General features: G+C 42.4%; 1 protein-coding gene and 1 long non-coding RNA gene across 2 annotated transcripts in view; one reads left to right on the top strand and one right to left on the bottom strand.

Moving 5' to 3' along the window:
- The window catches only part of LOC135177197 (protein LYRIC-like), a 32,386-nt gene extending 21,952 nt beyond the window's left edge, over positions 1-10,434 (top strand). Inside the window, exons 8-11 of the mRNA XM_064146849.1 lie at positions 5,181-5,287; positions 5,940-6,059; positions 7,720-7,849; positions 8,302-10,434. Of these exons, the coding sequence (XP_064002919.1) occupies positions 5,181-5,287; positions 5,940-6,059; positions 7,720-7,849; positions 8,302-8,357 (413 nt within the window). The 3' untranslated portion in view covers positions 8,358-10,434. The remainder of the gene's footprint in view (positions 1-5,180; positions 5,288-5,939; positions 6,060-7,719; positions 7,850-8,301) is intronic.
- A 64-nt stretch (positions 10,435-10,498) lies between these two features.
- LOC135176923 (uncharacterized) lies at positions 10,499-13,684 on the bottom strand. The gene is made up of 2 exons (XR_010302869.1): positions 13,388-13,684; positions 10,499-10,851 (listed from the first exon to the last, which is right to left on the bottom strand). It is a non-coding gene; the product is annotated as an uncharacterized LOC135176923 (long non-coding RNA).
- Between the last annotated feature and the right edge of the window lie 4,798 nt (positions 13,685-18,482).

Below are 18,482 nucleotides of genomic sequence, written 5' to 3' on the forward strand. Positions count from 1 at the left end.
TGTCACCAACATGTATTCCTTGAGTTTAGATGAGGTAATGGTTGGCATTAAGGTCTGTGCTGCAGGCAAAATGAGCTCTTTGACAGTTAAACAAGGCCTGTTAGCTCTTGCAGGCCTGTGAACTAAAAAAAATGCCATTCATAACCTGAATATGAGCTGGGGTCATTTTATCGAATCCAGATCAGTACATTTAATGAGACTCTTTGTTCTGTGTCGGGCTGGTACAGAAGGAGATGAGTGCTGGACTTCTGCCTCTGCCCTGGCTTGCAGAGCAGCCTTGGCTGGCTCCCCACTGTACATCAGGTTATCTTTTAGTGGAGTTAACACCCTAACTCACAAAAGATTTGAGGTATAATGCTGCCACAACTGAAAGCATAGATACATAGAAGAAGAGAGGAAGTTAGTTAGAAAACTGCTTGGTCATTGTGGTATTGGAGTGCTTGAAAGACTGAAGCATCAAGCTGATTGACACACTTGCCAGATGAGATTCATTAATGATACAGGCTGCTGATGGTTAATTCTCAACCGCTGCCATGTCAGGAGCGTTTTGCCTATTTCTGGGCTCCCCAGTATATGACAGGCATGGACACACTGGAGGGGATCCAGCAGAGTCCATGCATTTGTATGAACAACCTGATAAGGTGTTTGCCTCTGGCCTGCTGAGAGAGTGGGCAAGAGGCAACTTGCATAAAGTGAAGTACAGGAAATTACACACCAAAATGTTGGTTTAATGGAGGGGGTGGTCAGGCATCAGCATATGTTGTCCGGGAAGGTTGTGAAGTCTCCACCCTTGGAGATACTGAGAATTCAGATGGCTACATCCCTGAGCAACCTGCCATAGGTGAGCCTGCTGTGAGCAGTAGGGTGATCTCCAGAAGTCCCTTCCAGCCTCAGTGATTCTGTGATTCTGTCACCAGTCGCTGTCTCTGTATATTCAAACAACTGGTCTTTAGCAAGACTCGTTAGGTGCATTCGGTATCTTGAAGCTGAAGCCATATGGTTAGCAGTGATGCCTGCAGTCCAACCAAGATGTTGAGATTTCCAGGACTCTCCCATGCCCAAAGCAGGCAAGTTCTTTCAGCTTCATTTTTCACTGCTCACCCTTAGTGTTTACAGAATTTTCATCTCCTGCCACAAAGAGAAACAAAAAAGGAGGGTGAATTTTCTCTGCTCCTGGCATAATTCACTTTATTTTTTGAGCCTGGGGACTGCTCTGCTTTTGCCTTTCTCCCTTGTTCTGCAGAGTTGTTTTATATCCTCCTGCTCTGTCTCCTGTGCTCTACCTCTATGGCTTTACTGCTTGCATACGTTTCCCAATACTGCCTTTGTGAACCTAAGCCACACATCTGCCACTGCCGCTTTGCTAACATCTAGGTACTTATGCTCAGCTGTCTCACAAAACATTATAGACTGTGGGAGATTTTACTGTTTCAGAACGTGTAAGCTGCCCAGTGTGGCCGGATGGGCTGTTTTAGAGCACTTGTGTCTGCTTCCAAGGCAAGCAAGTACTAATTTTATCCCATGCGTCTGCTTCCAAGTGCAGTGGACCTGTGCTTTGGCAACCGCGCAGGGCAGTCTCAGAAGACCCGCATTCTGCCTCACAAACACAGCCTGTCTCATGATCATGAGGGCAGTCTTTTTACCCACGACTTGGCATCTTCCCAATGAATCTTGCTTGACTGCCAAGGCAGATTTTACCTCAAACCTTCGGAAAGATCTTGTGTCTCTTGACTCCCATCCTTCCTTATGTCCCGGGGTTAAAATGAATTTTAATTCATTTGTTTCATGGGAATAAACACCTTCTTTCATTTAAAAGAAGTCTTCAGTCTGGAATTTATTTGGTATTTTAGCATCCACCAAATTATACTAAAGGAAGGTGCCAAATGAGAGACTCTTCTACCCAGCTGTTGGGAGCAGTAATTTTGACCTGTAATGCACAAATACCTTTAGAATGGAAATTGTCTATCCATTTGCACTGAATGGATGCCACTCAGTCTACAAGTGAGGGCTTGGCAAGGATTTGAGTTAGAACTGTGCTCATTACACAGCTCTTTGCAAAGGGGTGGGTTTTCTGGAGCAGCCACAGAAGGCTCAGCTCCACAGACAATATGCAGTCCACTGAGGATTTTGCCCTCTCAGATGAAGGGTTGCTATCCCTTAGGTTTCTGCTGACCACACCAGGGGAGTGAACGCCAGAGGGGATGCTGACGGTGTAGGATCCAAACTTACAAGTCTGAACTACACATTTTTTTTTTATCCTCTTTTCCTCTTTTCAGTGACACAAACTGACGTCTGCTGCCATACTTTCTGGGTTTGTTTCCCAAGCCAGATGATTAGCTTCTGCCTGTAGAGTTCTCTGCTTTGATACCTGTCATAGAGACCTTGCTCACTACCCACTTTCACCAGACTCTGCTGCAGTGCAACACCATTTGCCTGCTCCTGAACACCTTCCAAGGCTCAGCTGGTTGTTCCCTGATATTACACAGGCAGCTGGAGAGCAAGGCTGTTCAGGTCCTCAGTGCTGTGATGGACTTTCTGTCTACAGAGGTGCTTGAAACCCCCCTGATTTCTGAAGACACCTTCAATGTAGTGCCATTCAGGATCTTAAAATATCTTCATTACATGGGATATGTGGAAATTATCTTGGCCCTGTGAAATACTTCCTGCAAATGGGATATATCTGCTGCCAGCTCAGAACACAAAATTGTCTGGGTGGAGCTGTTAGGGGACTGAAGTGGGTTGCAAGCAAGAACTTAGTTGGAAAATGGCATTTGACAGCGCTGCTTTTGTGAAAACGAACAGCACAAACTATCAAGATGCTGGTCTGTAGCTGCACTAGGAGAGATCACCTCCCTTAGTGCTAAACACGCCAGGAGAACAGGAGTGCTTGCTGCTGCATGGTACTTTTCTTTTTGTGTTCATAGCTTTCTCCTACTAGAGGAATTTCTGAACAGTTTTAGCCTGTGAGAAAATGTATGACCCAAGCAGCTGCTGATTTAAAGTATTAGAAACTATTCAAAGTTTAAAGCTATTCCAGGAGATGTCACTATAGAAGGGAAATGTGCTACACAACAGGTTTTAAACTGGACTTCTAGGATAAATACATTTAGTCTGATTTTCCTATCAAATCCAGTAAAGATTCTTATGTTGCACTCTGAGTTGATCTTAAACACCCCAGGACATAATGCTTTGGGAGTACAAAGTCAGAGATAAGGCTGTCACTGCTGCCTAGCCAAGCTTCATGCACGACAAGGGCAAAGCATGAATTCCTGTTGCAGGAAGTTTGCTATTGAAACCGTTTTCATGATTAAAAATAAGTATGTAAATGCATTTTTTTAAAGATTAGAAGTTAAATGAATGAAAACAACAGTCATGGATTCCAATGTGTCTTCCTTAAGTTACAGTCTGTTTTCCTTGCATGCTCATGACAGCATCCGTTGGCAGAGCTGCTGCCAGTGCAACTCATTCCTAAAGTCTTGGTGCCATTTCACTAGTGTCTGTGTCATACTGTGTGCCTTCCTGGTAGCCTGAAATCGCTTATTCTGTAGCAGTGGCAGCACAGTTTTGCCTTTATTTTTTTGCTGCTGTGGCACAGCTGTGGTATGAAAGTGCAGAGGCAGAGTGTGCACTGGATGCACTGAGGGGCTGGACCTCTTTCTGTCCTCACCCTTGTGTACCTTCTACCATAGTTCCAGGGTGGGGACTACAGGTTGGTATTGCCACAACAGCTAAATCCTCCAGAACTGTAGAGTTAGACCCTCAGGTAATCAATCTGGGGAGAAGCAGCAGAAGCTTTGTGGTGGTGGCATTCCATGCTACAACTTACACAAACAGCTCTTCAGGCGTCTAACTCGTTCATCTTTATTGCGCATCTCTCAAATCTAAATGCATTAATTTGCCAAAAATACTTAGGCTGGAATTTTATTGGGGCATGCATCTGAAAACACTTGTTCCTGTTCCTTTTGGAGAAGCAAAGAAATACAGTCTATGTGCAAGGCGTGGGTTTTAAATGGAGAAACTTGAGCAATGTTTATTCTCATGTTTATAACATTTGGCAGCAAACTGGACAGAGCAACTTTTTGGAAACAGTTTTCTTTTATCTCCTCCAGCATGTTTTGGGTTTGGCCCTGCTTCAACTAGAAGTTTTTCCATCCATCTTGGGATGTTTTTATATTCTTTTTTATTTTAAGAGACATGATCAGTTAAGAGTTGTTGTTATTATTATATGCTGTGTTTTCCAAGCCTTTCTCCCTGGTAGGATAAGACTTAGAATTGTCACAATCAAGCCATTACAAAATAATCAAGTAATCCTTTCAACATCTTAGGCTGATTTATCTCCTATTTTGCACCTCATTCAGTCTAGGCACATGAAATTAGACTGTTCTGTTTTGCTTTCTTGCCTGAGGATCATTTGCCAGTGTTTTGTGGAGAGGCAGCTGAGTGCTCACAGACAGATTTCCAAAGGTACCAGATGCTGATGGATACAAAACCCTAAGATTTTCAGAAGTTTTTTTGCCTAGCTCCCACGAAATAATCAAAATTAATGCAGCGTAGGTGTTAGCCAGTTCATGCATATTTAGAGTTGCATATTAGGGAGTTTTGGAAATCTATGGTGTGATGCTCTTTCTGGCTCACAGTCAAGAAAAGGAAAAGGAAGATGAAGTCAAGAATGCATTTGGGTCTATTTTTTTGTAGGAAAGAAAACACCAATGACAACATTAACAAATACACAAATCTTTTGCTAACATTACTCTTTCATACTAATAATTGCCCTGAGGATGGTGTGTTGCAGTGAGTGGAAAAGCCTGCTGTGTCTGCCAGTGTTTCTGGATAGGCCTGAATCCTTCTCTATGAAATTAAATGTTTGACAAGCTATGCTATTCGTTTTGTAAGGCTTGGGGTTTTTTTGAAGTGCAGGCTGGAAGGGTTTTTGTTCCTCTGTGTGTTTTCCTGCCCTGCTTTAATTTTCCTCCCATCCTGAAGAGTCACTAATTGTGAATTAGCAGTCAACATAGACATTTAAAAATGTGCTTAAAACACATGTGCATACATGCACACCCAGACATCCCAGTGGCAAGCAGGAAGATGGCAGATATTCTTTGTGGCATTTGTGTTACTAACGTGAGCCTGGGAAGTTGCATGCATTTGAATATAATTCACTCTTAGGCTTTTCCTTACAGATGATCCTTCAGCAATCGACCTAGACTCTGACTGGAAGGCTCCCACAGAAGAATGGGGAAACTGGACAGGAGATGAGGAGCATCAGACAGGGGACAAGAAGGAGAAGGTGAGACAGTAGAATTGATGACCAAAGGAAACTTGCACCACTAGGGTTAGTCTCAGCCAGACTGAGGTGTCCAGCCTTAGAGCTGGGCTCCTCCAGTCACAAAGGCTTTCTTGTGCTGGGAGAAGGCACTTGGCGTGACCTGTCTGAGATAGCTGCAGGCAGGGGACACTCTTGCAGGATGTGTGAGATGGCTGGGGAAGCTGGCTAGTTGTGGGAGTATGGCATTGCTGTTCTGAGCAGCAAACATCAGGTGTTTGCCACCCTACATGAATGAACTCTTTCGGCTGTCACCAATCTTCCGAATACCTTGACCTTAAAAGAAGTATAGAATCCACAGCTGACACCAGCCTTGACACTACCACAGGCATCTGGGATATTTTTATTTAAGTATGAGGCTTTGCTGATAGTGATACAGTTATAGCTTGGGTGGAGAGGCAGAAGCCTTGCTGTATCACTTTCAAGAAGCCCAGTGAAACGTCCCTCTTTGGCAGCAATGGGAAGAGCATGTCTTAAGCTGAGCCATGCACCTTATCCAGAGAGATGCTCTGCCTGTATGCTGTCAGCAAACACTCCTGAGTGTAATCAGCTTCCCTAAAAAAAACATGAATCAGCCATCCCAGGCCTCCTCTTATAACATGTTTGATGCTTTCAGGATTTGACAAAAGGCAAAGCAGGCATTCATTTCTGCCTTTCTGGACTTGAAAGCAAAACACAAAGGAAGAAGAAGAAAATTGAAGTGAAGGAAGCAAGGGGCGGAGCTGGACTGAGGCTTGTGAGTATTTAGTGTTCCTAGAGTCTGGTTTTTAAGGATGTCTTCTCCATTAGGATGATATGACCTGGGTTGGGGGAGGCTTTTCTTCCTCCCCATCTTCTGTGTTTCTCTTCTGTTTTCCCCCTGCCCTCCCATAAAAGAAGGGAGACCACAGCAACCAGTGGGTTTTTGCAACATGGTATTCCCTCAACATATTTACAAAACAGTTTGATTTTACAGTGCAGAGAGGAGCAGATGGCTTTAATCATGGAAGAAAAAATGCTTTCTCAGGCAAATGCGCTCCAAGTTTAGAGGGTTGTATTTTATCTGTGGCTTAAGGTCACTTGGAGATATTAACAGTAATGCAGAGGTGGTTCTCAAAAGCCAGTGAAGATACAGAAAGACTAATGTAATATCAGTGAAAAGCTTATTAAGAGAAAAATATCTCAGGGTACAACTTAGACAGGCTGTAGAAAATGTCAGATCATTTGGGAAGGGAATTACAAAGGAACAAGAGTGTTGACTTGGTTTTCAACCAGTCCTTGGCTGTGATGCCCTTGCTGCTCAGTGAAATGGGATATGGGAGAGGGGATCCCAAGACATTCTGGTTGTTCTTCATCCATTTGACACTGACTGTGTTACTCTGGACTTGTATATCTGTCTTGCTCTTGCACTCACTGTGGTCTCTCCTGATTCTTGGAAATGGTGAACTCCTGATGCTTCATTTTAAGGGAAAAGCTTTTAACTAACTCATTGATCACAATCCTTCAGATGGTCATCAGGACAGCCCATGAGTCACCAGATTGCTGTCAGGCCACTCTCTTTTTGCACATCCAATTAGTTGCATTAGCATAGTATGTACTTTAATGAATAATCTTTATAGTGCTGTTCAGACTCCTTGGGACAGCATTTTTGTTTCTTCTGGGCCAGAAGGAGTTTGTGCTTCATGACAGCTCTGAAAATGCTGGTGTTGCTGCTGTGAAAACTCATCCTTCAGAGATGGACATTAAAAAATGAAATTACTTATGAAGCAAAATAGACAAAATTGCTCAGTTTGTATACTGCTGCCTCCAGTATTTCTGTGGACTGTGGTAATTTAGCAGTCACTGGGCACATCCTAGTCTTCAGCCTCACTAAAATTACAGTATTTTCACCTTAATATATTTTCCTGGTTTTCTGCTCATGGGGGAAAACAAATGTAATGAAAGACAACCTCAACACTTTAATCCCTTTTAAAACAAATACATAGGAGGTAGGTAGATCATAGAATCATAGAATCAGTCAGGGTTGGAAGGGACCACAAGGATTATCTAGTTCCAACTCCCTTGCTGTGGGCAGGGACACCCTACTGAGATCAGGCTGGCCACAGCCTCATCCAGCCTGGCCTTAAACACCACCAGGTATGGGGCCTCAACCACCAACCTGGGCAACCCATTCCAGGTTCTCACCACTCTCATCATGAAGAACTTCCTCCTCACATCCAGTCTGAATCTCCCCACCTCCAGCTTTGCTCCATAATGATGACATGCTAAAGTATTCTAAGTATGTAAAAAAATAAGTTGTCCTGCATTTTCTTTAAATACCTTAATTCCCTCCAATAATGACATTTAGTTTCCTATTGTGTACTCACACATGCTTCATCTAACTTGTGTGCTTAGTGAAGCATATTGTTTCAATTAAGCCCCAGCAAGGTTTGGAAACAAGCATGGAAGAAGGCCCAAGGGACTTGATACCTACAAAAGATGTCAGTGATGGAGTCTGTGCTTCCTTCAAAAAATCCTTGGACATTGCTAATAATTCACCCAGTAATGGTAAGTGATTGGTTTTGCACAGCTGATGAATTTTATTTTCAGAATAATGTGTAATCTGAGAAGTGCTAACAAATGCCTTTTTAAAGGAATATGCAAAATGCTTCCCCTTTAGCTGTATCTGTTAGTTCTCAGAGAGGCTCTGTTATATTTTTTGTCTATGGCAAATACCTGTTTCTGCTCCTGCCAGAATTAATGAGCTAAACAGCTACTGCATTTAGTGGGAGTTATTTTTGCACAGTGCTTTTAAGTGTAAAGTTAAAGCAAATGTATGTGAGTCAGAGCCCACTAAAACCATTCAGAGTCCTCTCTATGGATTACCCTTCTAAGTAGGTGGCCCTGGTAATATACATCTAAAATCTCCAAAATCCTCTTCAGGCAAAAAGCCAACAGTTCCCAGGGATGTGATAGCATGTGGAAGGTTTGTGTACTAGCCCCTATTGTTTGTGTGGCAGATGTATCTGGAAAAAAGGAGAGGAGGAAGAGGAAGAAAATGAAGAAGGAGACTTGAGGGAGCTGTGCAGCTGCCAGAATGACAACCCAAATGGGCAGGCATGCCAATGAGCTGCAAGGATTCTGCTTTCTGCGATGCCGTTCTGAGCCCAAAGTAAAGAGGCTCCAGGAGACCTCCCAGTGGGAGGAAGAGAAGAGGAGCAGTGAGCCAGAGAGTATGAGTGTGTGAGAGGACAGTAAGAATGAACACACTGTGCACAGAAGATGGCATTGAAACAGTGTGCCTGTTCATTACAAACTGCTGCCCTTGATTAAAAGCTGTTGAATGGGTTTTGACTGGTTGCATTAAGTCGTTTCAGTTTTTCACTGTCATGTTGTTTGTCAGCTTGTGATGTTATATGCCATTGCAGAAATGATTGGGACATACCTGACCATGATTGTCCTTCATTTCCATGGAGAGTCCACCAGCTAGTCTGGTCTCCTCTGGCAGTTTTGCAGAGGTACTCATTAACAGGCTAGTAATGTACAGAAGGAAGCATTGTTCAGAGACCAGGGGAGAATATCATGGATTGTCCTTAAGCCTCCCAAATATTTTAAATCCTTGTTGGCTGCTGCAGTCAGCTTTTTGCCTCATATCTTGACATATTCACACTTTTTACCCCGCATCAGGCTACTTTGCTCTGCAAATGAAAATATTAAAGGAGGTTTTAAAGTTATTTGGAAAGATGATCTAAAGCCTTTTATTCTCCTCATATTTCCTGATGGGCTAAATTTAAAGTCTATATGTCCAAAGCATGTCTCATTTGTACTTATAGTAGACTGAAACAGCTTTTTGAAATATTTTTTTCTTAATCTGATGTTTGGAAGTTTTGGTCATTTTGTTAGATTTTCTAATATAAATGAAATCTGTGAATGACATTTTTGTAAATGTAATTTTAGTATTTACTGAACAGTGTGTATTTGTCATTTTAGGAGGGCCTATTATACGGAGGAGGGAATGTGCTGCAATTGAATCTTGTGGTTTATAAGTAACGCTAAAGCTGACACCACTAAGAGCTGAGCTCCTTTATCCCAGAGGAGCTGTAGCTTTGGTGATAGCTGTCAGGATTTCCTCAGAGGGTCCTGAGACTATGCCCCCCACCTGACCCATCCTAGAAGTGCTGCCTCGAAGGATGAGATAGTGATTGTCAGATCTCCATCTGCATTAGACTTTGTGCCTTTGGAGACTGTGTGGGAAGATGATGTTACAAATGATTGTTAAATGTATGCATGCTCCATTTGTAGGCATTGGGCTGATGCTGTGAAACTCCTTTCACACAGGACACTGAGTAACCAGGGGCGTTAATGGCTTTAAAGGCTCTAAAGCGCTACGGCAGAGGTCTGTGCTCCTGCCATCATAGCCATGCAGTCCCTGATGCTGGCTTGTCTGAGCTTTTCGCACCCCAGCACTTTCACCTGATAGCCTTCCTCTGTTGCATAGCTGTCAGAGTGGCTGTATCCTTTAGAGAGGCAATTAATTGCAGCAATGTGTTTGTGCTTGGAACAGGGCAGTTCCCTTTTGTTGCCATTTTTGGGCTATCTGGCTGTGCAGTGTGCCCTAAAATTTATCACGGTTGGACTCTTCCAGATATACAAGTGAGGGGGAATCTTAACTGCCGCTTAGCAGCCCACTGTCTAGAATCTGCTTATCTTAGTGTTTGTGTGTCAGTGTAAGGGAAATAAAAGGCAGATTATCAATGGACTACATAGACCAAAGAGCTTTTATCTGGAAAGTAACAGGTTTGGAGCAGATGCATAACAAGAAAATATATGGCCTCGCTGGAGAAACAAGTACGGCAAGTTCAAGGGTTTAGAAGATGTGTTAATGAGTATGTGGGTAAAGTTCTGCTGTCTCTGAAGCCAGTGGAAAACATTCATTGACCTCATTGGGGCCATGATGTTGCCCAAGGTCTTTGTTTAGCATTGAAGATAATGACTATCATTAAAAAAAAACAAACGATGAAGGAGATAAAGAGGAGCTCGCACGATTGGTAGATTCAAGATTGATTCTGCTCTGTTCTCTGTATCTGCTTGCAAACTTTGATGTCTGTGTAATTACGTTTTATTTCAACATATTAAAATATTTTGAATGTTTACCGTTTTTACATTTAAAAACAAACAAACAAACACACAGAAACTTTTGCCCAGAGCCCAGCACTCACAAGCAGTTTTATTTAATTAGTTTGTAGGTGTTTGAGTAAAAGTGTGTGGGTTTGGCTGAAAACATTTAATTTGAATGTAAGGAGGTACTGTAGATGTTTGTAAAGATATTTCCTTCATCCCAAACCTTTTATGTTTAGGAAATCCTTATGACATTCTTCTGTGGTTGGGATAAAAGAACAATCAAAACCTGTAACAGTGGCAGGCTGACTGTGTGCTGATGACAAGCAGCAGCAAATTACATTGATCAGTTTTTCTGTCAAATTCATCAGTACCACTCTTCTGACATCAGCAGTATCCAAAGAGCTGTATTTTTCTCCTGGCTTCACTCCTTCACAGATGGGAAGTCACCACTGTAATACAGATGAGCTATTTTATAGCAGCACAATATTTAATATCACATTCTAATGCAGGCAAAGAAAACACACTCCTACTACTACATACTGTTGACCACAGGCTTTCCTAAGTAACTGCAAAGCTCTCTTCAGGACAAATCTAGTGTATTGTGTGTGAGATTATTCTGCTGTACCAGTACCATCACTGCTTGTAGTTAGGAGAAGGGTTATTGGCGTATAAACCAGTAGAGCACCTGGGCACAATGACTCTTTGTTCACCAATATGGTTAGATGGTCATAGTCCGCTTTATTTCCGTGTACAGAGACTTATATGCATTCTGGCAAGAGGCGTGCTCCACCAAGATTGGTTACATACAGAGGGTACAGGGTTACACGTAAGGCATGGATAGGTTAATATACCATAACAATCTGAGGGTCAGCCTCTGGGGCTGGCTAAACTCTGCCCACATGCAGCTGCACTCCACCCCCTGCAGCTGCATGTGGGGGGAAGCCACCCTGTGCCTGCTATCTAACTCCCAGGATGGATTCAAGGTCTTCCCAGCACGGGTTGCTCATGTTTATGATTTCTGTGTCCTCAGCTAGCAAGAATTTCTCTAACAAAGGGTATGTTGGGTATCATAGTGCCAGGAGCTTTTCTGTGCTGCATCTCCCAGTCTTGCTGCTACACAGGCTCCCAGGGATGTGAAAGATGTGACCAGTGACTGGGCCAAGTTTAAAAATAAAAAAACAAACCAAAACACAATACACTCAGCAACCACTGTTAACTTTCGCTCTTTTGCTACCTAGTCCTCAGAGGCTGAAAAAACATTGCTCAGCTTAAATGGTCTTTGCAGATGGCCAGCACCTTTGAAAAGCAGACCGTTGAGCCCCTTAGGAAGTTTCACTTCCTTTTATTCACTGCATGTTCAGGCTACTCCCTGATTTCTAAGCTTTTAAGACGTCTCCCCTTCTGTTGTGTGAGAATTAACAGTTCTGCACAGATCATAAGTCTGCTATGCTGCTTCTGGCATGGTGAGTGTTAAACAAATGGAATAGAATTCTCATTCTCCTAGTCACTGATCTTTACTATCTGGAGACTAGCACAAGTCCTCAAACAGGACATTCAACATCCCTCCAAGAAGTTGTAGCATTACCTGTGCAATAGTTGGAATGTTTTTATACTCTGCATAACTTAGCCCTTTGAAGGGTAAATCTAGAGTAACCTCTCTCTTTTGTCATTCATGAACACAGCATAGTCTAATTGCTAGCTCATGCTGGCATGATCCAGTTGGCTCCCTCTGCCTTTTCCCTAAGCGATTTATTAGTTGCTTGAGTGGCGCATGCCTCAGGAACAGCCAAAAGCTCTCCCTGTGCCTGCAGACAGCCCAGTGGCTGGAAATCGAGCCTCTGGTGCAGCCACAGCATGGGATGTGGAATGAAGTGTGGCTAGGAAAACATCTATGATCTGGTTAGAAGCAAGCTATTAATTGTTGCAGCAGCTGCAAATGATGAAATACACTCCTTTAAGTTTCGACTTTCTCTTAATCTCAGTCTGTTCTATTTTCGTAATGATACTTTTTCTTGTGGGCATTCTTTTGAAGGTGGAAGATTGACTACATCCCTAATAATACGGCCATATCCATAAGTGATGGGTTCATGAGATGGTATCTCAAGTATTAAGATGTTGTTAATGCTGTAATTGATGAACTCCTGACCCACAAAGCTGTGTTTACTTGTAGGCAGACTGCAGTATGCAGATGCAAAGACTCAAGCTTTGTTTCACACTTAAAATATGGTCTAGCACCATCAGGGTTAAGTGGCGCAACAACAGAGAGGAATTTGGCCTGTTCTTCCATAATTATCTGTAACTGATCATTGTAATCATCTATAATTATCAAGGTTCCACCCAATATGCAGATCAGTGGCACAGCTGATATATCTGCATGAACTGAGTATCAGCTAGACATGCTAATTGCTTGGAAGAAATATTTATTGTACTAACAACACAGGCCTGCTCTATAATACTGTATATTTTCTAAGGGTAGCTGGCTGTTTGTGATGAGACAGGGGTTTTAAGTTGTGGACTACAAAGATTAGACACAGGAAATGTCCCTCTGTTATCATACTGAACCAGACCCAGGGATCTTTTTAAGGCAAATTGAAAATTCTAGTAAGTGCCATTCCTGACAGTCAGCTCTGTAGATTTTCTTGCTTGTGAAGAAAGCATCCTCCGGTATTGGAAAGACAGAAATAAACTCCCTGTGTCTTAGGCAAAAGCCACTGTAATAGTAATAGATCCTTGATTTGTCCCATCCAGAGACTATTGCAAACTTAGTAAACTATATTTCCTATCAAACTTTGATTTCTCTTTGTACGTACTATTCCTTTTGTGGTTACTACGTGTAGTGCAAGTTACAGAGGAGTGATAAATGACTCTATCAAGCATTTCTGGCAGCATCAGCTGCCAGCCCCTGTGTTCGTCCTGGAAATATCTGCCAACACCTCAAGCTTCAAACCCATTCAAAGAGCCCATGTGTAAGGAAATAACACTCACCAAATGGTTAACTCTTCCTGCCTTCCTGAGCAGGTAGCATTCAGGTCCTCAGGTTCCTGCCATTCATGCTGCCAGGACTCATGGAGAGGTAAGTCCAGGCTGAGGGCTGGAAGGGGGAGACTGCCAGCAAATACAGGACATCTCCCATTCCAGAGCTCACTTTTGGTCATGTGAAAGTACTGAGATACCTGAAATTGCAAGTACCATTTTGGATGATGCTATTTTTAGATTTTTTTATATCTCCTCAGCTCAATGAAGGCAGATAGATGTAAATGAACAACAGCTCTTTTAGTTCGGTACATCTTGATTCTCTAAATGAATACAAGATTTTTTTCCCAGTGTTTGATATTCAGAAAACCTGAGCTTACAGCAAGTAACCCAGAAACACAGTCTTGTGCTAATAAAAGTTTTGCGTCATGCTGTCATATTTGATCTGCTTTTATAACCCTGACTTGCTGATCCATCTGAGTTAAAAGGTTTGGAACTGGGTTAAATTGAGTCTTGCTGGTAAAAGGTAATTCATATTGTTAACAGCAATCAACTAGAACAAAAAGTACAGAAGCTTGGAACATTACATTAGGAATCCCAAAGTGATGTTGATTAATTCAATAGCAAAAATAAAATCCAATAACCACAGAATTCATTGCAATACATTCTTGTTACTTTCTTATCTCTTTTACAAGAAACCACTGGATGTCCAAATTAGCTTGTTTTCTAGCAGGATCCATCTCAGAGAAAAAGCCCAGTAAAATTTGTTAATGCTGATTCCAGGATATCTAAGATTTCACTGTGTGAGTCACCAACAGGAAAATGTCCCTTCCGACACCCCTCCCCCTCATTTACACATTAATGGTTTGCCTTTACTCCAAAAGATTCTTATCGTGCTTTAAAGAAGCAAAATATGAACCCACGCTCTCAGCTCAGATATTTATCACATCTTCTGCTGCAGTTCTGTTGATTTTTTTATTTTTAATTCCATTGAAGGGGTCCAGTGTCATATACTGCAGTATCTGTGTAAAGACATTCATTTCCCTGTGCTGTTGAAAAGCCCTAATTTTTTCAGTTAAAAATTGTTGTTCTTCATGGAAAATAAACAAGCCTGAGAAGCAAAGTCACCTTTCTCTTTTTTTTCCAATTTATTTTATAATGTAGAGCAGCAGATGGACACAGAGAATAAAGTTCTAAAAAAGGAAAAACAAAAGTAGCTCGTTACTGCCCACATAGTCAAGAGCCTTCCATTTGGCATGGAAGAGCTCCAACATGTTCTGCACTGCATCTTTTATTTCCTGGCAAAGAAGCCACTGGACAGGAGACCTGCTTGATGTTCCCAACACTTTCCCTAGTCTTTGTGGTGTTGGTCAAATCACTGTGTCTCAGTTTCTCCAACCCTCAGGACAGGATTTTCACTAAGTGATGGGCACTCTGCCTGCACAGATTACATACATGTATCAGCTCAGGTTTTCACATGCACAGAGCAAATGCTGAAGCACCTCATGTTTCAGAAGCAAACTGACAGCAGTTCACTGCATGCAGAGTGGAAGTAATGATTACACCCTAAGTCTAAACTAACATCTTTTAGCCAAGTATAGACTGAAAAATGGCACAAAAGGATGGGACTGTGGAACTACAAAAATCATCATAGAACAGTCCTAGTGCTCTACTGTTTTGACATCTCGCAGGTGTCGAACTTGATGTTTTGAAGAAGCTGGAGGGGAGTGCAACTTGGCCTCTCATGTACTCAATCCTAACCATTCTGCTGTCAGGGGTATCATTTTCAAACATGATTATTCAAAACTAATTTATATTTGGTAAAACATTGCCAGTCCCACCCAAGACAGAAGTTCAAATCTTCTATCTAGACCTTCTATCTAGGCCTGGATTTTGAAAGACCTAACTAGTGTGGATAATGACAAACACTATATTGAGCTGGGCCTGTTTAGCCTGGAGAAGAGGAGGCTCAGGGGTGATCTTATTACTGTCTACAACTACCTGAAGGGGCATTGTAGCCAGGTGGGGGGTGGCCTCTTCTCCCAGGCAACCAGCAAGAGAACAAGGGGACACAGTCTCAAGTTGTGCCAGGGTAGGTATAGGCTGGATATTAGGAAGAAGTTCTTCACAGAGAGAGTGATTTCCCATTGGAATGGGCTGCCCAGGGAGGTGGTGGAGGCACCGTCCCTGGGGGTGTTCAAGAAAAGACTGGATGAGGCACTTAGTGCCATGGTCTAGTTGACTGGCTAGGGCTGGGTGATAGGTTGGACTGGATGATCTTGGAGGTCTCTTCCAACCTGGTTGATTCTATGATTCTATAATATCAAAACTCCTTCCCTCCCTACCTGCTGAGAGGGAAGGAGTTAAGTGTCATGCTGGTAAAGGAACGTGAATCATTCTTTGGAAGCTACTTGCAGATATGTGCAGGGCTTTCTGCTCTTGCTCTTTGAGGAAGTGGATTGTTTGCCCTTGCAAAGTCAAGGTCTTTTTGCTGTTTGGGAAGAAAAGTTTATCACCAATACTCTCTGTCTCCCTGGGGTTCTGCTCTGGCTGCCATGACTGTAAGCTGAGGCCTTCAGAATTTTTAATGTATTTAGCCTCACAAATCCCCTCTGAACTAACAGAAAAGAGAGAATTAAGGCTCAAAGAGAAGGAACTGTCTTGCCTGAGGTCATCTAAGCTGCTTGTGGCATGGAAGAACTGGAATCTTTCACAGAGGGTCGGACTAAAATCATTAACCTATTCTCTCTTCCCTCAATTACAGAAAACAATGCAATCATTCTCAAAATGGTCTTCTTTTTTTTTTTTTTTTAGTGGGCAGGAGAGAGTGGAGAGTTTTTTGTATGCCCACTCAATAGATCCACATCAGTAGATCATGCTGTATAAAGCTGCTTTGTGATGTTAAATGACATTCACATTATTCTTCCCAGTATCTTTGTTGTCTGCAGGGTATAACAAGCAGTGAAGCTCAAGGGAATCACATCAATTCTTATTCTGAGCCTGGCTGACAAAGATACGAACACATAATTAAGATTTCTTTCATCTCATGAAAATAGCCTTGAAGATCTGAGGCTGACATGAGAGTGATGCTACCGAAGGCAAAGCACCCAACTGCAAGATCCTGTCTGGAACACTTGCCCTCAAAAAAACATCCAAATTGAGAAAGGAATCTAGGTGTTTCCAAATGGATGCCCTAACACAAATGAGAAGCTCCTGCTTTCTCTTCTGAGTTACTTTAGTCCTGTGAATTCCTATTTAACACAGGGAAGGACAACAGGAAGGAGAGTATCTCTTGATTCTGAAGGAAAAACGTGTTCAATTCAGGCACACACACTGCAGGAAGAGTTAGCTTAGGATTCCCAATATGCTATCTGTGAGAAAATTGATTTTTTTAAAATGTCTGATTACAATGAAATGCACATTCCTTTTCTATTTATTTACATGCATGCATGTATATTGATTAAAATCGGTCCAGTTTTGCTACATTAAATCACAGTGTTGATAATCAAGCATCTGTGCACAGGGCTGAGAACATCAGGAGCATTAAAGAAACAATAGTTTATAATAGGATCAGCAGCAGCACTTACAACATGTTTATTCAAAAGTGAAATACGCCCTAAGGGAGAAAAACACCAATTTATGGAACACTGGGGGTTTTAAATAAAAAAGTCAGTTTTAAAGCCTTCAAGTAAATAATTTCAAGCAACTCAGCAACAGCTTATGCTTAAAAATAGACTAAGTAGCTAAAACAATACAATGTGTTAATTGTAGGATTTGGAATATATCAAAAGGACAAACACAGTCATTCTCATTATCTTCTCATTGTTGAGAGTGAAAAAAAAAAACAGTATTAAGATTGACATATGTCATACATCATGGTGTATTTGTGCACAGCAAATATTTATACTTCTATGAGTGTTTCAAAATGGTTGTACACGGCCAAGAAGGAAATCCTTACAGCTGCACCAGGGTTAAAATAAACTGTGTGCATATCTGTATTAAGAGCTCAGATCTGCAAAAACCACCAATTGCCCTTGGGTCAGAGGAAGTTTATAGGTCCTGCTCCAAGCACAAATACAGGCTGGGCAGTGACTGGCTGGAGAGCAGCCCTGAGGAGAGGGACTTGGGGGTGCTGGTGGATAAGAAGCTCAACATGAGCCAGCAGTGTGCACTTGCAGCCCAGAAAGCCAACCAGATCATAGAATCATAGAATCAGCCAGGTTGGAAGAGACCTTCAAGATCATCCGGTCCAACCTAGCACCCAGCCCTAGCCAGTCAACTAGATCATGGCACTAAGTGCCTCAGCCAAGCTTTTCTTCAACACCTCTAGGAACAGTGACTCCACCAACTCCCTGGGCAGCCCATTCCAATGGCAAATCACTCTCCCTGGCAAGAACTTCCTCCTAACATCCAGCCTATACCTCCCCTGACACTGTGTCCCCTTGTTTTCTTGCTGGTTGCCTGCCAGAAGAGACTAACGCCCACATGGCTACATCCTCCCTTCAGGTAGTTGTAGATAGCCTCCTCTTCTCCAGGCTAAACAAATCCAGCTCCCTTAGCCTCCCCTCACAAGGCTGTGTTCCAGGCCTCTCACCAGCTTTGTCACCCTTCTCTGGACATGTTCCAGTATCTCAACATCTCTCTTGAATAGAAAACATACTCTGTCCAGCCTGATCTAGGGTAGGGTGTTCCTGCCTATGGCAGGGGGGTTGGAACTAGATCCTTGTGGTCCCTTCCAACCCTGACTGATTCTGTGATTCTATAGGGGAACCAGAGAGCTTGTGTCTAAGTGGAGGAGCAAAGCCTTTAATATACATATATGAGGGTGGCACTTGGATTTATGCACATTATTTCTAATTAACACATGTATCAGGTAGCACGTGCAATTTTCAGAGGGACTAAAGAACACTCATGAACAGGGGCTTTGACTGGCAAAAAAGAAAAGCATTCCCACGGACTAAAATTCACTTGTAGCCCATATCCTCTTAGCATGTAACACCCAATCTTAATAACTTAATCTAAATGCAAATGAGTAGTAAAATGGTTTCAGCAACTCTACCGTAGTGCCTGTATTTCAGCAAAAGCTGTGGGGATACTAGTAGCATCT

This window comes from Pogoniulus pusillus, chromosome 7 (genome assembly GCF_015220805.1).
Source record: "Pogoniulus pusillus isolate bPogPus1 chromosome 7, bPogPus1.pri, whole genome shotgun sequence".
Lineage (NCBI taxonomy): Eukaryota > Metazoa > Chordata > Aves > Piciformes > Lybiidae > Pogoniulus > Pogoniulus pusillus.